We start from the raw sequence: 22,053 nt of genomic DNA, 5'->3' as shown, positions 1-22,053 counted from the left end.
ATAATCTGAGCAAATATATTGCACTGAAAGAGACTAAATGTCTCTTACCCTCTTAAATCAAGAGGGTAAATATTCCAGCCAACCACTGGCATGAGACAAAATACAGATTCAGATAGCAATAATACTAATAAATAAGTTAATCATAATGTTCCATTGTTCTCCTGTGTCTAGCTCCCAGCCTTCATTTCAAGTAAATAAAGGATCTTGTAATCTTGCATATACTTGTCAAGAGCAGGAGCCTTTAACAACCAGTCATTTGATTTTTAGAATTGCTGGGTGTCCAAGTATCATGTTCACTGAGTAATTGGAAACTAGAGGTTCCAAAAATATCTGAAAATTGAACAGTAATGGTGCACTGTCTGTCTATAAGATTCCTCTTCTGCATAAGTTTACGGGATCTATTACAAAAGTCAGTATCATTATTTTAGATCAAATAAACCTTGCCTACAAAATGTGAAGATTTTCTGATAGGTTTATGGAGTAAATCGTAATTGCCAAAAGCTCGCTCTGAACAAATCACACCTTCTTTCCATTCCAATCTTCCTGGTTTGTTTTTGTTGTTGTTGTTTTGTTTTGTTTTTTAAGCTGCTTATTGTAGTAATTAATGTCTACTGTTACATAGCACTAACTGTATTTTTTGGCATTTATCTTTAGCCTTACCCAAACCTCCTGGAACACCTGTGGTGACAGAAAGCACAGCGACAAGCATAACATTGACTTGGGATTCTGGGAACCCTGAGCCGGTTTCTTACTACATAATCCAACACAAACCCAAAAACTCTGAGGAGCCATATAAAGAAATTGATGGGGTGGCCACAACACGCTATAGCGTGGCTGGTCTAAGCCCATATTCAGAGTATGAATTTCGGGTAGTTGCTGTAAATAACATTGGGCGAGGACCACCCAGTGAGCCTGTGTCAACAAGGACTTCAGAGCAAGCACCTTCAAGTGCACCACGCAATGTGCAGGCCCGTATGTTGAGCTCTACCACCATTTTGGTACAGTGGGAAGAACCTGAGGAACCTAATGGACAAATACAAGGTTACAGAGTTTATTACACCATGGACCCCACTCAACATGTCAACAGTTGGATGAAGCACAATGTGGCTGACAGCCATATTACCACTATTGGGAATCTGATACCCCAGAAAACATACTCTGTGAAGGTTCTTGCTTTTACTTCTGTTGGGGATGGACCACTTTCTAGTGACATTCAAGTCATCACTCAAACAGGAGGTAAGCTAGCAATGAACAGAATTTGTGCAAAAAAATTAAATACATGCAGAAATTTTGCAGAGAATTTGAGTTTAAAATGTTGAAAGAAAAATTCCTCTCAAGGATAGCCAGTTTATTCAGTCAGTTTTTGCAGATAACATTTTCTCAATTCCACAGTGCAAGTTATCATTGAAGAGTGGAATGCACTTTCATTTCTTTTTTCATCAATCTCAGGAAGTTTAACTCAAGTTTAGCTGAAGTTTGAGGGAGACCTTCATCCTGGAGGTGGCCAAATGTTATGGCTTCTATTTGGCAGTGCTCTGTGCACCAAAAGTGTTTGTCAAGTAGTTCTTCACAGCTTTCTTTGAGGAGTTACCTGTGTTGGTGGGTTTTGTTTAGGTAGCGTGTGATTCCCTTATGCTACATCAGTCTAGTGAATCTTGCTTTTGGAAATTCAAAATGTATGTGTACTGCATGTGTATTCACATAGTTGGTACGGTTCTGAAAACACATAAAACATGAAAGCATTAAAAAAACAACAAACCTTTGTGTAGGTTCAAGCAAGCAGTTCTGTATACTTTAGATTTATAAATCAAACCCAACCTGCCCCTACAAAGTGCATACCACAAGGTCACGGTTTTCTTGTTTTATGTTTGCAGTTAGGTTGTTTTGTTTCTGTACAGGAGTTTTAGGTCCATGAATTAGTTTTATTAGCAAACGACAAGCAGGCATAGTGAAAAACATTACAGAGAATTTTTATGAAATCAAAAGCAAGAAACTCTGGTGGAGCTACACTGCAGAAAGTGTTTTATTGTAGCAATAAGAAATAAAAGCTCCCTTTGTGTAGCGGTTTAGAGAAAGCTGTATGAAGTATTACTGTAGGTCAGTGATTGCTTAGAAATATTATATATTACTACTTGAATTTTTTAGTACTGGAAAGTTTCCTGTTGAAGAATTTAGCATCCCTCAAATTCTTAAAAAACGTATCTCTAAAGTGTAACTGAAGGCAGTTATGTTTCATCCACTTTTTACTTCTGCGTTTTATCAATATGCATTTAATAATGAACAGAAATTGAGGTATTGTCCTGGAACCTTTCTAAGTGTTGTGTTACACAAAGGTCTAGGTGTTACCTTTTGCAGTATCTCAGCTGAGAAGTTACTAAATTAACTTTTTTAGACGTTCTGTTGGTACATTAAAATGTGTCTTTGTGCACATGCAAATGTAAATATGTACACCATAGTTTAATTTTGGCAATTGTAACCTTTTTCAGGGACTAGTTTTTATATTGACATCTGACTTCTTTTTGAGTCCACGTACAAAAAGCTTTTAAAGAAGAAGATTCAGTGAGTTCCTCATCTGTGTTTTCACTTACAACCGTAAACCTTTTAGATTGGCAAGAGTTTGTCAGTGGCTTCCCCAGAGAAGGATGAAGCAATCGAAATAATGAGCACTGAAGCTCAGCTGGACAGGCCCATGTTACATTACTTGCTGAGGTCACTTCAGAAAAGCTCTGTTTATTAAAAACGTTATTGAGCTTGGCCATTAAATGTTCCCGTCTGTTTCAGATTACTCTTGCAATCTGAAGAAATTATGACAACGTTAACAGTGCAGGAGGGATTCTCAATACATGTTTTCAACTTCGTAACAGAGTTGACTTAACGTTGTTTATTTGTGACTATGTTAAAAATCAAAGGAAAACCAAAAATGTGGCATACAGGAGGCATTTTTAAGTACTGATGCTTAAAATATGAACATTTTAAGTCATAAAAGAGAAAAATAGCTAAGACAGTCTAGTGCAGTTCTCCAGTTCAGGGTATGTTTAAAAAATAAGATTCTCCCATCTTACTATCCAGCAGTTTCTCTTCAGTGAACACTGCAGAATAAAATGCTCTCCTTGCCCTTCTCTTCTAGATTTGCTGTAATCTAAATCTGAATGTGATGGTTTTGGTTTAAGTCTCTATCAAGCTGAAACTCATCCAAATAAATATAGTGAATTATAAAGTGCCATTTCAAAACAGCGGAAATTGATTTAATGGAAACATATGTAAAAGAGTAAAAATAGGAACGGTAAATTAGTAAAAAAAAAAACAAATTATGTTTTGATTGGGGTTTTTTTTCCTTTTTTGAAACAATCAAGCCTGTCATTGTAAGTGTGTAGCTTAACCCTTATGCTTACTTTAGGGATATTAGAGTATATATAAAACAAAATCTGATTGACAGCTGTGACTTACAGACTCTGTTAGCTTGGTTTCCTTCAAAGCTTTCTCCCTTATGTGTGTTCTGATCTTTGGAGAGAGATTATAAAAAATGAATAATTTGTTTTAAAAAAGCCTGTTTATGAGAATCTTTGCTTTTTTAGTACAGTAGAATTGTTCTTTTGAAATAGCTGTATGAGTGGCTTCTCACTTTGCAGATCAGCCAAAACTCTGCTGATAGTGAAAATTAGGTTTCTAATTAAATTATTAACTAGGAACATGTAGTTTGAGGGGAAGAGAAGGAAGCATTTTTCAGACAACCAAACATTAAAAAAAATAATTGAAGTTTTATGTTCAGTTTTGTGTTTCAGTATTCTGCTTAAGCATTTTAAGGAAAAGCCATGTCCTATTGCCCAGTTCTTTTCAGTAGTGTTTTCTTTACTGTAAAAAGACACCATTTTAAGAAATTAAGTAATCAGAAAACAGCTAAGCCTTTTGAATAAGGAAAGATCAATTCCAAAAGCTACACCTCAGAATGTCCTTATTCTGCATTTTGGGTCAAAGGATTTGATTCTGCTGAGGATGGAGTCAGGACCAGTATATTATTTAGGTGACTTGACTTAGTAACACCAAATTTTAGAATAAAGAAGTAACGGTATAAGCTTTAGTGTGATACTTCTTGTCCTTTTTCTTTACTTCACTAGAAAACAAAAGCTCTGTTGGTTTGTCTCCATTTAGCTACCCAGGACATACTTCTTACGTATCTTCTCATATTTCCTTTCTTTGCTTAAACTCTTCAGAAGTAAACATACTCTCTGAGCAACACACTTTAACCTATGTATACCAGGAAAATTCTTGAACTTCAAACTGAATGTCTGGGTTTGGGGTTGAGTTTGGTTTGGTTTGGTTTGGTTTGGTTTGGTTTAGTTTAGTTTTTAATGTGCAAAGACAGGATTAGCTACTGAAGGAATTCAGAGAATCCTGTTTTTATTCTGAGCTTAGGTAGGAAGAGGGGAGAGTGAGAGATACGCAAGGTCTATTGGGTAGTGGATTATTGGAGAAAGAGGGAGGGAGAAAATACTCTTGGAAATGGATGTGTACCTGTAAACATATGCTTCTTTAAACAAGAACTTACAATATAAAATTTATTGTTAATTTTAAACCAAGGACTGGCAGTGGTTTGAAGACTAAGGATTATTACAGTTATAAAAGGCTAATCTTTTGAACATATGGAAAAGGACAGTAATGAGAAGGTCAAGTATCTGACTTGCAGGGCACATAAACAGAGCCTTAGCTTAAGGGAAATGAGTTAATGGTTCTGGAGTTCTTATTGTAAAAGAAGATTAGAAATTCAGAGGAAGGGAGTCTGTAGCAAGGGAATACAGTTCTGTGTTGTAGCAAGCTAGCTACTTTGCCAGACATTTCAAATTTTTTCATGAACACATGAAACAGGGAAACCCATGTCTCTGAAACTCCACAGTACTAGTCTCCTAGTGAAGCATTTCATGGAAATGGACTTCCACAAGGGAAGAGTTGAGAGCATGCAGCTGGAAACTCAACCGTGAGTGAAGGAAGCAGATGGAAGGAGAATAATTTAGAGCTGAGGTGGGGTGCAGGATGGCTTTTAAATGACAAAATTCCCTTTAAGGAACATTTCTGTTCAGGTAGGAAAGAATACTTTGAATAACCCTTCTGCTCTCAAAGCATAGCTAACTTCTGTTAAGTGCCCCAGTCTCTATGTTTACTTCATTTAAATGCTAACATGATGAGACCAATATTGAGGATCTTACCCTCACAGTGTGATTTTTCTAGCTTTTAATCTCCCTTTCTTTCTTCTAGTTAGAACACAGACAGGGTATGGATATGGGATTTTTTTTTTTTTTATAATCTGATTTTTTTCTAGTCCAGAATTCTGATTTTTGCAAATATGCGGATGAGCGCTGGAAATGTGCACATACTACTTTTGTCACTGAACCTAAGTATTGCAGAATTCAGCTTGAAATAATTTTAAGACAACTCTACTGCTACACTGTAGATATAGAGTGTAGACAGAATTACTCTGAAGAATAATTCATCTCTTCAGTGTGTTCTCTAGTCATTCAGACAAGACTATACAGACTGTCTTTAAGACTGACCAACATGTTTGTTTTATTCTGTGGGCTCCCTCAATGCCAGTTACACATACTATTTTAGCAAAGTGATTTATGGATTTCTGGTTATTTTTCAGAAAATGTGCTATGCTTTTTGGACATTTAAAAAGTATTGTAGTTAATTATTTTGAGTACTGTGGTTCTGTGTTTGATACTGCAGAACTGCAAGCCTCAGCTGTCTTCAGAGTCATTTGAAGAGGTTTTTTCTGTTGTAGCAGAAAGACAGAGAGAGCAGGATGCACATATAGTTAGTACATTACCCGTTTTATTTTGTAATTATGTTCTTTGAGAATTAGGTATTTCAAAAAGTACAAGTACTGTTTTACAAAACAAAAACTGTGGAGTACATTAACTCTTCAATTGTAAGAGCTTCTCTGTAGAGTTTCATGCTTCTTCCAGAGCAAGCAGAAACGTGAACTCTTGGTCCCTTTCCGTTCCCAACTGGTTGTAAATTCTCTTGATAGATCTATTGTCCTTTGCAAAACTGATTCCTAATTGAATTGATTGAGTTTTGTTCTATGTATGGATTTCACCCTAGCAATGTCATGGGCCCCTTTCTAGCCTGGAGGCTGTCTTGTCTTTCCAACATCACTTGCAAACCCAGCACAGCTCTGGAGTATTCTTCTGGTTACCTCAGCCAGCTGAGGAGCTGTGTGCCCTTCTGATTTAAGATCCCATTTTATGATTCTGTTTTGTCACTCGATTCAGGAATGGACATAGAACCATATACACAGGACAAGGTCCAGCAATCTGTGTTTGTTTCTGGTTATCCAGCAATAAACGTGGAGGAATAGGCAAGCAAAGGCGTAGAACTTGGTATGAATTTTTGAAAACAGTAATTCTGGACTTTGTTCTTTCTTTCCTCACTGCTTTGTAGTGTTTCATTGTGTGTACTACCTAAATTGTGCCATGTTTACAAGCAAGAAATAAGAAGAGTTATACTCGGTGCATGGGGAAGTTCTGGGTTTTAATGTACGTTTGTAGAGCACATTGACCTCAAAGCAGAAAAGACAGTACTGGGACAATGCTCATGCAAAAAGATCCCATTCAGTCAGCTGACCATGTACAGCACTAATATAGAAAGTTAGATTTGATCTGTGTAATTAAAAACACTTCAGCAAGAGTGTAAAGTCCACTTACATAGATTTTTCCAGTTTCCCTAGGTTTTTCCATCTCTGAAAGAGACCAGTACCTTCTGTCAGTTCCTCCAGCTTGGCTTAGTTCCCATGTGCCACTGAAGGTTTTTTTTAACAGATGTTGTGTGTTCTAGGCATAAATCCTAAATAGTTTAAAAGTTATTGTTCCACTTTCTTATCTGGTCCTTTTTCTTTGGCTTAAGCCTTGGGTTCCCTGCCAGAGTTATCAGCAATACACTTTCTTTAGTTTCTGTTATTTTGGTTTTGTTTTCTTTCTTCTCCATCTTCTCTATCTGTTTGGAGCGATGCAGATTTCCCTGTCACCTCTTTCTTCTGTCAGTGTTTTCAGCTTCAGAGTTGCCTAACTGTGGTTGAAAAGTGTGAGGGGAGACTAGATTTTGCAGCAAGATATTATTTTGACAAACAGCATTTGGGAAAGTCCAATTAACCATCAACTTGTCTTATAAAATGATAGAGAATTGCAGACCTAAAACCATAAAGGTTTTTTTTTTAAAGAAATACTTGGAGGATGAGGGTCTTAAAACATGCAGAGAGACAGGAAATATCCTTTGTTCGCCATCTGCTGCCATATTTATCATAACGGATGGTACCAGCCTTTATATGGGTCACTTGACTGGTCATTTACTGTTACTGCCTGACTGTGTTCTACAATTCATGTATCCATACATTAAGCACAGATAATAGCATCACAGGGCGATTCAGGCTGGCAGGGTGATCTGGGGAGGTCTCCAGCCCCAGCACCTGCCCACAGCAAGCTCAGTTGTGGGGTCAGACCGGGCTGCTCAGGGCTTCACCCAATTGAGGCGTAAAACCCCTCAAGGCAGGATATGGCCCAACCTCCATGGGCCCTGGCTCCAACGCTGGTCTGTCCTCCTCCAGCTGTGTCTCCTCCATCCTTCCCATCGGTGCTGGGGATGCTGTTGGGTGCCCCTGAAGCTGTCCCTTCTCCTAGCTGAACCAGCCCCAGTCCTGCAGCATCTCCTTGCAGGGCAAGGGCCCCAGCCCAGAGCCATCTTGCTAAGGCCCAAAACCAGATGCAGTACCCAGGTTTGGTCTGATGGGCACTGAGCAGAGGGGACTGTCCCTGCCCTCCCCTGGCTCTTGGGGTCATCTCCTGCTCACATCACCCCAGGCATCGATGACCCTTGTTGCTACCTAGGCACACGGGTGGCCCCGGCTCAGCTGCTGCCCGCCAGGGCACAGGGCCATCCCCCACAGCTGTTCCCTGGCCCCATCAGCCCCAACCTGCATCCCTGCAGGGCTCTGCCTTCCCAGGACAGGGCTTGCTGATCTTCATGGGGAACCATTGGCCTGTTCCTCCCCCCTCTGCAGCTCCCTCTTAACAGCAGCCTGGTCCTCGAGTGTGTTGACTGGTCCTCCCCAGCTTGATGTTGTCTGCAAACCTGGAACATCTGCCCTCCATCCCCTCCTCCAGGTCGCTGATAGAGATGTCAAACACAAGATGGATAACATGGCACAGATAACATAAGCTGCTGTTCGATCTTCCATGACCAGGGAAAGGTGATTTTGTAACTCCAACCGTGCTGCTCAGTTACTTTGCCAAAATAACTTTATCCCTATCCTTTGATACACATTGAAGCAAATATTTTTTTCCACAGGTCAGTTTTACCAGTTTTTATCTTTTTGTCAGATGAAGCAAACAAAATGCCTACAGCCGGGTACCCACCTGAGTTTCATGAGATATATTTGGAACAACCTGTGCCAAAATAAACACTTCCAAATAGCTGCCTAGACTCCAAATTTTTTTATTAAGTTTTGGCAAACCTGCAGTGGGGCTCCACATCTACTTTAAGCTGTGTTCAACAGGAGGCAAATCTGCAGCTGTTGTCTGGTTGTTACTCAGGAGTGTTTTGAAGCAGCTAACCTAAAAAGTTGTAATGTTCATCTAGTAAATGCATTTTTACAACTATGCTATAGATTTGCCAAGTTAAAGTTTGATCTAGTGGTATTTCAGAATCTGTTTCAAAGTTAGGAATTATCCAGTTATGCCACTCTCTCCCTTTTAATTTCAAATCCATTCAATTTTAAAAGGATAAAATTAGAAGTATTTCTGTCAAAAATACTTTGTTGATATTTCCTGTAATTGCTCACTGTACTTTGTGATCTTTTCCCTTTTGCACTTTGCAGTACCCAGGAAGTGGCCTCTTTTTACACCGGACACTTTTAGAAAAATAGCTAATTACTCCGATCCTTTTTTTCATCCCGTAAAGAGACTTGGTCTCCTGTTCACCCTCACTCATTCCCTCAGAAATAGGCAACATCTTTCTACACCTTTCCTTTTCTATTTTGTCCTATTCCTGGACAAAAAATAAGTGAATGGTAGGAACTTACAACCTTCACACAGGAGCTTGAATATGCACCTCATGTTGACAGGTTATCTGTCTGTTGAAAGGTTAGATACCAAACCTGCACCAGCGTACATGAGGGCAGTGTTATCCCCAGAGTGACATTCTGTAGAATCTGGGGAAGCTAAGACTAACCATCACAAATTATTTTTACTGTTTGGTCCATGGTGGTTTTAAGTCTTTTACTGTACAAAAGAAAGGTACTTGTAATGCTGTAATAAAATTCTACCCCAAAAAATAATTGTGAAGCGATCATTATTGTCACATCCTACTTGTCACACCTGTTCTCAGTATATGTTAAGTGCATCTCATATTTTTTTCTTAAAAAATAAAAGCATGCCACATTTTATTCTTGAAAAGCTAGAAATGCTGTGGAAGACTGTTTCATGCCTTATCAACAGCACTATTAGCTGAAAGTAATGTTTTAGAACTTCGGTGCCAAAATGATTGTATACATTCCAATGACAGGGTTATATTTTGCTGTCTTTTCCTAGTCAACCTTATTATTTGCTGTAGATTTGCAGAAGTAAATGAAGGTAACATTTAGTCCAGATAATTTCTGTGACCGTTACACAAGGCATAACAACAGAGAATGTTCTTGACTACTGGAATTAAAGTTGCATTTTTAGTTCTTGCAATTAGATAGTGTTGTTACTAGAAATTCAGCTATATTGGTAAAAATACCAGTCATTAAAAAGGTAGAAATATGTCACTTAATGAGAACGTTACTGAAGATCTCTTCAGTAGGTTATAACTTCCACAAGTTATGAAAGCATTCAAAATTATGTTTCTTCTTAAAGAGCAGGATGTGTTCAGTATCTTATTTATGAACTGAGCAAACCATTTTCAGATTTGGAAATGCATGTAATCGTTTTAACACTTTCTTGACTATTCCAGCCAATCTTATGTAATACTAGCATTTCCCTATATACACAAATATATACATGTATATATCTGTCATTTCACACATAGGTTATTAGATTGCTGGTATTCATCACCAGGATTCTGTTCAATTGCATTTCAGTTCTGTGTGCATTATTTACACTGCGAAGCATTTGTTTGAAATCCTTGATAATTTGTAACGTGTGAATTAAATATATCATTATTCTTTTTCTGAGCTCAGATTAATTTATTTCATAGTACAGTTAATCAATTTGTTTAAGTTTAGTAAGTTCAATAAAAGTAATATTGTGTGAAATATTCAGATAATAGTTTAAAAGGTTTGAAAGATAAGTGTTGAGCTAGCCAAATAAACAATTGGCAACACTGCTCAACTTTTTCTTTAGTGCCTGGTCAGCCACTGAACTTCAAAGCGGAACCTGAGTCTGAAACAAGCATATTACTTTCTTGGACACCTCCACGCTCTGATACCATTTCCAGCTATGAACTGGTTTACAAAGATGGGGAGCACGGGGAGGAGGTAAGTGAAAAGACTATACATCTTTTAAGTACTCTTTAATGAGTCAGACATAAAATGCTGCAATGGTTTAGAATTGATGGATTAGTAACTTTCTGTAGTACAAATGCCTTGATGTTTAACAGTTTGTTAAACCCAGCAGTCAGCCTAACCAGAGACTGAGAGTGTGTAAACAGCAGAACATGCTGTTGATGGTTACCAGCCAGTGAAACTTTGCTGTTGTTTGCAACAAATCATCTGCAGAAGTCGCATTCAGTTTCAGACATTGATCATGTCTCTCCAAGCCTGTTTCTTTACAAAGTCTTGGAAGCAGAAGTGTTTTGGGGCGTTATGGACTCATTAAGATTTTTTGCACTTATACTTGGACTTTGAAGCCTATTTTCAGCCTTGGAGAATTTTTGTTTCTCTTTGCCACCATGTGAGAGAGTTCTCAAGCTTCTCTAATCTTTCAATAATATTTGAGAAGAAAATATGGTTTTCTTCTAAAGATAAAAACCTGCTATGGACTTTTTCTGTGCCATTATTTCCTAAGGAAATCTCAGTTTAAGGGCCTCTGTGGTGTTAGTACTGTAGACTTTAGAATAAACTGTTCTTCTGATATGGAAACCGTGTGATATTGCCAGGTGTCCCAGACAAAAGAAAGAAGCCAGCAGTCTCAGAAGGCAGCAGGAAAGCGTCAGCCTCATTGATTTCTCCTGCATCATCAACTCATTGCTGGCGCTTCAGCTGAGCTTACGTTTATGGTGGCTTCACACATATACTGTGAATGCATAAGCTTATTTTGTGGAAGGGGGCTTCCACAAAAGTGGAAGTGATCTGTATTTCACCTCCAAATAGGATGCAGGCGCCTGCTTAATAAGTTACCCTTTGGAAGAATTTGCTTCTTAATAATTTGAACACAAATTTAACTACAAGGTTAAACCCAAGATTACTCACATTATAAAACCCTGTAGTTCACTGTCGTAAGAGGTGACTATAGGTAAGGCTTTGTTCATGTGTTATTGTCTGAAAAGCCTTTTATACTTTGTACACAACTATTACTTCCTCAAACAGTCAAACAATATTTCTGGCTCCTAGTTTCACCCATTAAGCTGTCGACTTTAAAAAATATTTTTCCTTAATGTGTGTTTGTCAAAAGGAATGTATTCATTTTTGGTTTGGTTTAGTTTCGTTTTGTTCTGATTTATTTTCTTGAATTTAATTTTTTCTCAATGGGGTATAAGAATATAAAAGCATTTCTTCTATAGGAAACATATGGAATTCAGAGTCTCTGAATATTAATCAAGACATCCTCTTATTACCTACCTTTAGCAACGGGTTTCCACTGAACCTACTACATCTTATCGCCTGCAAGGCTTAAGGCCAAACAGCTTGTACTTATTCCGTCTAGCTGCACGTTCTCCGCAAGGCCTGGGTGCTTCAACAGCAGAAATCTCAGCAAGAACCATGCAGTCAAGTAGGTGTCTTTCCTTGCTAACTTTATTCCCTTGTCCTGTATTTCTTGAAGAGGTTAATCTCAGTAGCCCAGAGATGCAACAACAGAGAAAAAGGCAAAATGATAAAAATACAGCATTCGTGGTGCTTAATACAGCACAACAATGCTTAAAATATGTATTTTTGTAGCTGTATTGTGATCAACTTAATATATGAGTGGCTCTTACGTAGTTTCAGAAAACAATCGTGTAAACCAGTGTATAAAGAGACAATATTATGCTGTCATAATAACATTTTATTTTATGTTATAATAGGATAAAATGTTTTATCATGCAATAGATGTACATTAATAACAGTCCTCCACCTGTAAAATTCCACCGGCCCGGTCTGCAAATTTCCTGTAATACTAGGTTGTTCCTGTAGCATCTTCCTGAAGTACAAAAAAATTGTAGGGTGAGTCAGGTTGGATATTTTAGACTGTACCAAAAATTTCCTCATAACTGTTCTTCTATAGTAGCTGATCATTCTGATTTTGTTAGATTTTTTTAATCTAGGCTTTTTATGATGTTCAGTGATTTTTTACACCAGTAGAAAAATTGTTTCTCACTGGATGCTTATGGAAACAAAGTCATGAAACTCAAGACATTTGTCTGCAAACGAGATGCAAAAATTTGTCAGGGATTTATATATACATTTTAAAATATTTAAATTAAGACTTCATTAAACAATCAGATATTCAAGGATGATGTCCAGAAGTGCTACTCTTGCCTGATAAGTTATGCTTTCCTGACAGTTTGCATTACACTGTGTAATTTTAAAATTTAGTGCAATTCTACTTGTATTTGTTTTAAATTAAATGGCCTTTTCATAAAGTAATATTATTCAAAACAGAAAATTCAGATTCTCAATTGACATGAGGCTTTTTAATTTGCAGTCATGACAGATATGATTACACCATCATTCTTTGTTAGTGTTATATATTAATAGTAATTAGTGTGACTAGAATTACAGTGCTGCAGACCTTTAACCAAAGCTAAATGTGCTTCTGAAGTATTTCTAAGGCATTTGGAATAAGCATAAAAGACGATTATATAACATAGGGCTAGTTTTAGAGATAGTGGCAAGGCACCTTTTAATTTTAGTAATCCAGAATCAATAATTTGGTGAAGAAAAAGGTATTTATTTATTCTGGGTGCCATTTCAGCTCTTTAGAATGCTCATTCTCTTATATTGGGTGAAGATTGCTTAGACTATGCATACAAAATAAACCTCTAGGGGCCAAGGTTGCATGTTCCATATATAAGCACATTGCCATTTTTCCCTTCTTGAATATAAGAATGTGTTATGCTTTTTTTAGCCTTATGTCTTCAGATAGTAGGAAAATCCAGTTGATTTCAGTGGGCAGACCCTGGTTATTTGTTGAAAAGATTGCAAAATCTTTTTTGCAAAAATTGTGTGTTTTAAGAAAAAAGTATATGCATTAATAAAATTGGTTACACAAGTAGCCTATAGATTATCCTTAGTTACATAAATACAATATTTTGCATTTTCAGAGTATAATGGATTAAAAATTAATAAACTTCTAGAGTTTATTAGCAATATTCACCAGAATACACTATTGTCTTTCGTCTTGGTTTCAGAGAAAGGTGCTATAGGGATTTATTTCTTTACATGTAAGAACCTTAAGGGACATTTTATTTGTATTTTACTTCCTGCACAAGTCCATGGTAGAAGGGGACCAACATGTTTTGAGTACTTGATTACTGAATTAGCCTAAAAAAACCAAAAAACAAATGTGATAATTCTCATCTGTCCCCCTTTCCACCTCCTTTAGTTAGTTGAAATGCTGGTACATTCCCTCCTGTTTACCCTTCAGAAGAGCAGTGTACCATACTGAGTAAAAAGCCATTGATCCCTGAAGAAGAGCTGTAGGGAACCAAAAGATACATGTGTAAACGCAGTAGATCACAGCAGGGTCCTAGTCCTTCTCTGTTGCTTTAATTTTGTTTGATGTACCTAGTATAAGTACCGGAAATCCATTTGTTTCCTTTTTCCCTTAAGAAATGGGAAGGAAAAAAAAAAAAGCAGTGCCATAAAGATCTTGCACCCAAAATTTATGTTTTCCTTGCAAGAGAGAAGGCAGAAATAGGAAAGAGTCCACGTGCACTACTTCTGCCAGTGAATTTGAACTGTGGCTCCTTTTTTGGTGCTCTGAATGATCTCAGTTAGTAAGCACACACTTTGCTAAGTCAAAGTGCATTTAAGCACATAAATTCCTACCTGACTTTCAGTACTTGAATTGTCTCACTGAAAGCAATGGAATGACATACATGCTTAAATGCTCTGGAGCCCGGAAAAGATACATACGCTAACAGACTCCTTCGAGTACAAATCAGTAAAGGTGAGCCGTTTTGCTCTGGAAGATTGGTGTTGGTGACAAGAGACGAAACAGTCAGAGTCTCTCACCGTTCTGATGTGCTGAGCCTGTGAACTCTCTTTGTGAAATGAATACCTGCTTTCTTGACACATTGTTTGGGGGCAGATTTTTTTTTTTTTCCTATAGAAGTTACCTACATTACTGGTAGGATTTAATTCTTTGCTAGCAAAGGTGTCTCCAAGAGGAGTTAAAAAAATAAAACTGACAGCTGATCTAGGGTAAGTACAAGTTACAGTCAGAATCAACAAGCCTGTCACTTTTTCCTGGTAGGTACATCTTGACTAAGACTTTCTTCGTCTTCTATTGACTGCATGCTCCTAGTATGTTGGCTACAATAAATGTTTCAGTAAATGCTTTCCATTTAAACGTAATTTGTGGTTGACTTGTGCCAGGCAGACTCAGTTATTAAAAAAAGCTGAAAAAATAATAATCTGTTTATGAGAGTGGGGAGGCTACAAAAATGGCAATTTATGGAGCAATTTCTAGCAATTATTGCAAGTTTTTAGGAGTTCTGTAAAAAGAGAATTTTTCTCAAAGAAAGTAAACCCTTGAAAGTAAACCAAGTAAACCCTTGAAAGTAAAAACACTTGAAGGGGATATGCCCAAATTTGTAAGTAAATACATGTCACGTCATTTAAAATATTATAGCTTGCACTAATTGTAATGATTATAAAGATAGATCAGTAGTCATAGAAGTGTCACGTTTTTGTTTTGTTTCAAGAAGAATTTTAATTACAGGTAGGTAATATTATTTTGAGGTTTCATTTTCATGTATTTCCCCTACATCCTTTTTCACCATTTAGTTGGTCTATTCATTTTCAGTTTCCTCATGTTAATAAGCCAAGGTACATATGATTATCTGACGCTTTGCTTTTTTAAGTTTCGACTTTTTTTTATTTATTTTTTACTTTCATTTGGTTGTCTTTTATTTATTTTTATTTTTTCTTTTGTTCATTTTTTTCAATCACTCCTATCCTTTCACTCAAATCCTCCTTTAACCCACTACTGAAATTAGAGCCATCAGCTCCTCCTCAAGACATTAGTTGCACAAGCCCCAGCTCCACTAGCATTTTGGTAAGTTGGAAACCTCCACCGGTGGAAGAACAGAATGGCATTATCACTGAATACTCCATCAAGTACATTGGGATTGATGGAGAAGATGTCAAGCCCCATGAAATTTTGGGAATTTCCTCGGACAGTACCCAATACCTTTTGGAACAGCTGGAAAAATGGACTGAGTACCGGATCTCTGTGACTGCCCACACTGATGTTGGACCTGGCCCAGAGAGCTTAGCAGTATTGATTCGGACAGATGAAGATGGTATGTTGCCTCCACTACATCAGTTTGCGCCTCTATGACTCTCTGTCGATCTGCTGTCTTTTGTATAGCCTAAGAGTATTTTTTTCTGCTCCTCTTTTTCCCAAATCGCAGATACTATCACCCTTTGAGTTTTTTAATCAAAGACTTATCCTTTCTACACCATTTTTATATTTGGTGGTTTTGGTTTTTTTAACAGAAAGTACCTTTTTTTGAGTGACATGAATCTGCTGCCCCTTTGAGCCCATACATATCCTTCTTGCTCCTCCTTTAACATAAAAATAACTCTCAGGGGAAAAATCTTTCTGCCTTTTCCTTGATTTTGCAGTCATTGTTATTTTTAAACACTTACGTCTATGAACTTTTTTTCAGGTTTTTTCTTTTGTTTTTGTTTTGTTTTTTTTTTTAACTGCTTTCTTGTTCCATGTTGTGCTTTTTGATTTGGGTTTTTTTGGGTTGGGTTTTATTTTTTGAGTTTTGTTTTTGATCTTGGAAAACTGATGCTCCACACATTTTCTTTTCTTCCATGCTTGACAGTGACAGAAGATAGCCCTATATCAGCCTCCTTTTTATACTACTGAAAAAAAAAGAGACAAAGAACTTAGCAAACAAAAATAAGAAAAAATTTTTTTGAAATCTTTTGTGTTTTTAGTAGTAGTAGTAGTAGTATTTCAGTGATTAAAATATCTCTTTGTACTATAATGCTTTGAAACTCAAAGCATCTTCCTTGGCTTTTGTACATTTTTACATGTTTTTCTATTTCTCTAATACTCTTTTTTCTTCCATTTTTTGCATCAGTCATGTTTTTTGATCTTTTCACTGAAAGGTAGAGCAGATTGGTTGAGCATTTTCATTTGTTGAACAATTTGTATTCTTCAAAGAAAACATAGTGAGTCTGCCCTTTTAAAAAAAAAAGCAAAAGACATGGGTGGGACAGGTGCCTGTAATTCTCTTCTGTCCAATGATGTTGTTCCAGTTCCTAGTGGTCCTCCTCGCAAAGTCGAGGTAGAGGCTGTCAACTCTACCGCTGTTAAAGTGTCATGGCGCTCACCTGTACCCAATAAGCAGCATGGTCAGATCCGAGGATACCAGGTCCACTACGTGAGGATGGAAAATGGAGAGCCAAAGGGTCAGCCCATGCTGAAGGACATCATGCTGGCTGATGCACAGGTAACTGGGGCATTTTGTGTTCTTTTCTAGGTCACAGTGGAAAGATTTCGTGTACCAGAGAGCTATCCAGAACTGCCTTTTTTCTTCTTTCTATATTTCAGCCTACCAGCTAACATTTTTTATCTCTATTTTAACAACTTTTTTCCAGAATATTTACATTTAAAGTTTCTTGGGCCAAACCTAGGCACCCTTTTCTGTATAGGTGTGCAAGTAAATGCTAAGCTGTGTCATTCTGCTGGCTCCCTTAAACCTGGAGGCTCCACCCTATACCTATGCTCTGAAGTTTTAAAGCATCAGGGAGATGTGAGCCAGGCTCACAGTCAGTGTAGCAAACTGCACTGTGTGATCCACCCACCCCATATTTCTTTGTTTCGATGGAGAACCTAGAATCATTAGAAGCCTGTGTTAGCCCATTATTACAGTGTTTCTGTCATTAGCGTGTATCCACCTCACTATGCGTGTCACAGGAAATGAATTTATTAGTGCAACTTTAGAAATCACCGAGGTATTTATACTTGTCATTATTCATATCAATAACTGTGCAATAAAATGAGGAGCTTAGTTTAAATCGGTATGGGTTTACTTATATTGCAAAATTTCCCATCTGTTTTATAAATTATGAGGCATGAAAACAAAAGCCTGATCACATCAAGTTTAAAAAGCTTCTAAAAATAGGATTTTGCTGGTTGGGATGCACTAGTGCTCTGTAAAACTGAAGATACCCAAAGCTCCTGGTACTGGAGGAATCATCCTACATTGAAACCATTATTAAGTACACACCTCTCATTGCTAGCTCTCGATTTATGACTGGAATGGCTGGAAATGATAAGAAATTATCAACCTAGCGTAAAGTAAAGAGTTAAATTGGCCTCTTAAGCATTTTATGTGAATAAATAAATGTTTTCTGGCTTCTTTTGTTTCTTCTTTCAGTCTTAGTTCTAAATTTCAGTTCTGCAGATACTTTTGTACTTACCTATTTTGCAAAACATGGTGTTCTTACAGCTTAAATTCAGTGGAGAGAAAGATGGAAACAGGTGGGGACGTGGGAAGGGAAAGGGAAGAGGGAGAGGAGATGGAAAAGAGGATGCTGCTGCACTTTGGTTCTCCTCTTCCTTGCACAGATTTTCACTTTCAACTTCTGTGTGGTAGTATTTTAAAATAATTTTAAACACTAGAAGGTCAGAAGTGAGAGACTAGATGAGATATCGGAGCCCAAATATCACAAAGGCAAAAGTCATATTTCTTTTTTTGCCAAGTTTGGCTTTGACCTGCTTGTTTTCCATTGGTTCACTCTGGATAGTCACCTCCTTTCTCCTCCTGCCACTCCTTCCTGCCTATCATACTTCTTTGATACATGTGATCAGGGCTTGTGCAGGTATGAAGACCTTGATGGTGAAAGATCAGTGTGGTTAGGTTTCAAGACTAAAAAATCCTGCTATTAATTTAAATAAGGCATTGAATTCATTTAGGAAACTCAAGCATATAGCCTAGTAACGTGGTAAAATAAACCAGGTAGCCTTTAATTCTGCCTTGGTAGTTTTTACTAATACCATCTATTATAAAAAATTACTACATGGTACAAGAGGATTGATTACTTCTTTCATCTTTCAAGGAAAGAGAAGTGGCTGTTTTTAGGGAAAGCGGAAGTGGAATTAAAAATTCCTGGCCTGATTTCATTAACCAAATTCTACGTGATTCTACACAATTAATTCAAATTGTACATGATTTTTCCAGACATCATTCATATTTATTTTACTATTAAGAAGAAAACCTTACCTCAACCAGGCTACAAATGTCTTAATTTCTTGTGTTTTTCCTTCCAACATTCTTTACTGTCAATCAGTGGGAATATGATGATACTACTGAACATGTGAGTAGTTTTTGACTGGCCAGAAAAGCAGTGTGTGTTGAGTTTGGGATTTTTTTTTTCTATTTGCTTGTTTGCTTGTAGCTTCATTTTATTGAGTTTTCTTAGGTTTTCTTTTTTTTTTTGTCATTTGCACAAACGCATGCTCCTAATATCAAAGTTTTTTCCCTTATGGCACTTTTTTTCTTTTTTTTTTTTTTTTTCCTTTCCCCAGGGAGAGTGGGGGTTACTGTTGCTTGCTTGTTCTGGGCTTTAGCATGATGCCAAAACGTACAGAACTGGTTTGTGTTTTCTTCTTTTTGATGGCTGCCACTAACATTGCCTCGCAATTTCCTCTTCACAAGAAGGTGTTAGAAAAATAAAACAAAAGTGGTTCAGAGTTGGGTAGCAATAGTCAGATTTTTTTGTATTCACGTTAAGGTTGACATTTTTTTGTGTAGCTGAAAGTTGAGATCAGTTATGCTTTCTTTTTGTTAATTTGATAAATGTATTTTGTATGCTATCAGGAAAGCCAAATGCCCTGTAGTGTTTATGCCTAAGTTTCAAATGACAACACACTTTTAAATGACAACACTACCTGCAATCATATCTCTTACACCATGAAGTACTGTTTGGTTTAGATGAGACTAATATCTTCATCACTGTTTAAAAGGATGGCAATTTTTTTTTTTTGCCTTTTACAATTTTATTCTGTTAATATCAGGTGCAGTTTCCTTATGAAAGATGAGAAGTCTGTCTTACTGATTTTGGCCTTTAGGGTCAATTCAATTCTGAGATAAAGTCTAAGGAAGGGGGGGTTTTTGTAGGTTTTTTAAATGTGTTTTTATTTTATTTGAGCTATTTTGCCTACTTGTTCTGATCATTACCTTGTTATTTCTATATTGCAAACAACTGACTGTAAATACAATGCCGAATTCTAATCACGCCTGTACTAAGCTCATACCCGCTATCTTGAAAAATCCATCTACTGTGGATAATCTGACCAATAATTTTTATATTAACTTTTATGGTTGTTGGATCTGAGGGGTGTGTGATTGCACATTTGCTATTTATTCTAGATGCATAAATATACCATCTGTCTTACAGCAGTGAAATTTAGTGTAAATCCATTCAGGCATGTGAGAATGCAAAGGAGTAGTCCAGTGGTTACAGGCTTAAATTCCTCTGGCTGTCCTTATAGCATGACATAAGTTTAGTTCATTTCAGGTGACTGGCCCTTCACCATCTTCTGTCTGTGTATACGTGTGTGTATATGTGTGTGTGCATGCGCACATGTGTACAGATCCCCTTGTTTTGACACCTACAGTTTGATCTTCTCCCGTTCACTTGTACTAGCTGAAGAGCTACTTGTTTTGCAGCTGCTGTCATTTGAGGGCTGTCAGATTTATTCTCTGACTAGATTTTTAATGGTGTTTTAGGTAGTTCTTTTAGACCTGAAGGGTGAGTTGTTTCTGAAGTCCTCTGAGATATTTAGATGCACATCCAACCAGCGACACAGGTTGCAGTTAAAGTGTTATGAAAGTAACAAGGCTTTCTTGTTCAGCTGAACCATCATTACTTACAAAGTGTGGATACAAACGCAACACTCTTCTTACTAGGCATTTATAACTATATCAGTGATGTCCTGTAAATGACTAAGTTAAATGGAGCTTCTCATATCTACATATGCATGCATTTCACAATATCAGTAGTAGTCCTCAGGCAAGATATTTCAGAAGGTTTTTTTCACTGTTCACACCACTAAGCCTTTGGTCTTGTGCCTTAAACTGCCTGAGGCATGCTACTTAGAAGTGTGCTGTCTTTTATTGCTAAAGTGAGCAAAACATCTTGCATTATGAAGTATTTCACACAGAACAGTCTGTTGGTGTTCTCAAATGCTTGCTATCACTGCCAGTAGCACAACAGTGTGTGCACTATATGTAATATACAGGGGTTGTCTGAAGGATTCCATGATCTCCTGGAGAATAATCTATTTTTAATAAATTGTTCTTATTTTATTTCATCTTAGGAAATGATAATTTCTGGGCTTCAGCCTGAAACTACATACTCCTTCACTGTGACAGCCTATACAACAAAAGGTGATGGAGCACGCAGCAAGCCCAAACTCATATCTACTACTGGTGCAGGTAATACTCACATACCCGTTAATCTCTGAATAAATCCTTTGACTTTTCCTGCTAGTGTTTTGCTCCTGCTATTTGGAAGTCTCCTGTTGTGTAAAAAGTGTTTATAGGACGTAGGGTTTTCTGTTTCAGTATTTTGCCCTTCATTTATTTAGATAAAAACAGAACCAGTGTCCCCCTTTGTCCTTTCTCAGTTCAAGATGCAGCCAAAATGTAATACTTAACTTTATACTTTCTAGTAGCTTTTCCATTCTGATTGGTGTCTTCTTCGAGAGGAAAAAAAAGAAATTGAGAGCTGAGAAGGATGTTTCAAAAACTCATGAAGGGCTTTCTTGATCTTTGTGAGAGCAGCAATGCTGCTGTCTGTCAGTGTCTGTCAGTAAGAACATTGAAAGAACCTATCTGTATGACAGTCACAGCTTATCTCGGAAGAATGTGATTATTAAAGCAGAGAATTAGAAAACTGAACAAAAGTCCAGCCTGTGAAACCCTGAAAAAAAGAAAATTGCTTCAGTGGCAATTTGAGGCATAAACTGGGGCAAAACACACCATGCCACTGTGTTCAGTCTGCATTTGATCACAGGTGGTACTAGATGGTGGGTATCTGACTGCATGACCAATTCAGCTGATTGAGTTAGCACTGATGGGATGAACTGAATTGCTTTTCGATGAGGAACAAGGTTTTTTAAATATAAATGGCTCACTGTGGCACAGCTTAACCAAATAGTGCCACCACAGCCTTAGTGTGGTCTTCACTTACAGGTGTTCACAGCCTGTAGGTGTTCATTTTCTGGGTTTTGTAGTGTAGCCATTAAGGATTATTGCATTACAATCACATGGAAACCTTTGTAGCACCGTTACAAGCTCTCTTAATAACAATGTATTGTTTATGCTGACAGATAAAGTCCAAAAGGTGTGTATGTGTATTTATACTGATTGACTCAATTTTTAAAACAACCACTGAATGTAAAGCACAGCTTGTACTAATATCAGAAACGCCTATATCCTTGTCTCATCAGCTTCCTTGGAAAAATCTCAGCCTTGGTGGCTAGATATATCATATAGTTTCATTTCAGATTTTAGAGTACCTTCTAGTCATTACTCTTGACTGCTGCTGAAACTTACCCTCCAACTTACCTTTCCTGAATTCTCATGGTCTAGGGGAAAAAAGTTATATATACTTCTTGCTTGCATTTGAACTTG

The 22,053-nt window shown here is 37.3% G+C and overlaps 1 protein-coding gene across 1 annotated transcript in view; it reads left to right on the top strand.

Moving 5' to 3' along the window:
• Positions 1-22,053, top strand: part of PTPRD (protein tyrosine phosphatase, receptor type, D) — a 289,678-nt gene that overhangs the window by 153,421 nt on the left and 114,204 nt on the right. Inside the window, 7 exon segments of the mRNA XM_009328051.1 lie at positions 655-1,236; positions 10,371-10,504; positions 11,813-11,957; positions 15,388-15,693; positions 16,667-16,860; positions 18,704-18,730; positions 20,736-20,853. Of these exon segments, the coding sequence (XP_009326326.1) occupies positions 655-1,236; positions 10,371-10,504; positions 11,813-11,957; positions 15,388-15,693; positions 16,667-16,860; positions 18,704-18,730; positions 20,736-20,853 (1,506 nt within the window).

This window comes from Pygoscelis adeliae, unplaced genomic scaffold, assembly GCF_000699105.1.
Source record: "Pygoscelis adeliae isolate BGI_AS28 unplaced genomic scaffold, ASM69910v1 Scaffold45, whole genome shotgun sequence".
NCBI classification, from domain to species: domain Eukaryota; kingdom Metazoa; phylum Chordata; class Aves; order Sphenisciformes; family Spheniscidae; genus Pygoscelis; species Pygoscelis adeliae.
Note: the sequence above shows the minus strand (reverse complement) of the source record. Positions and strands in the feature narration are given on the sequence as shown.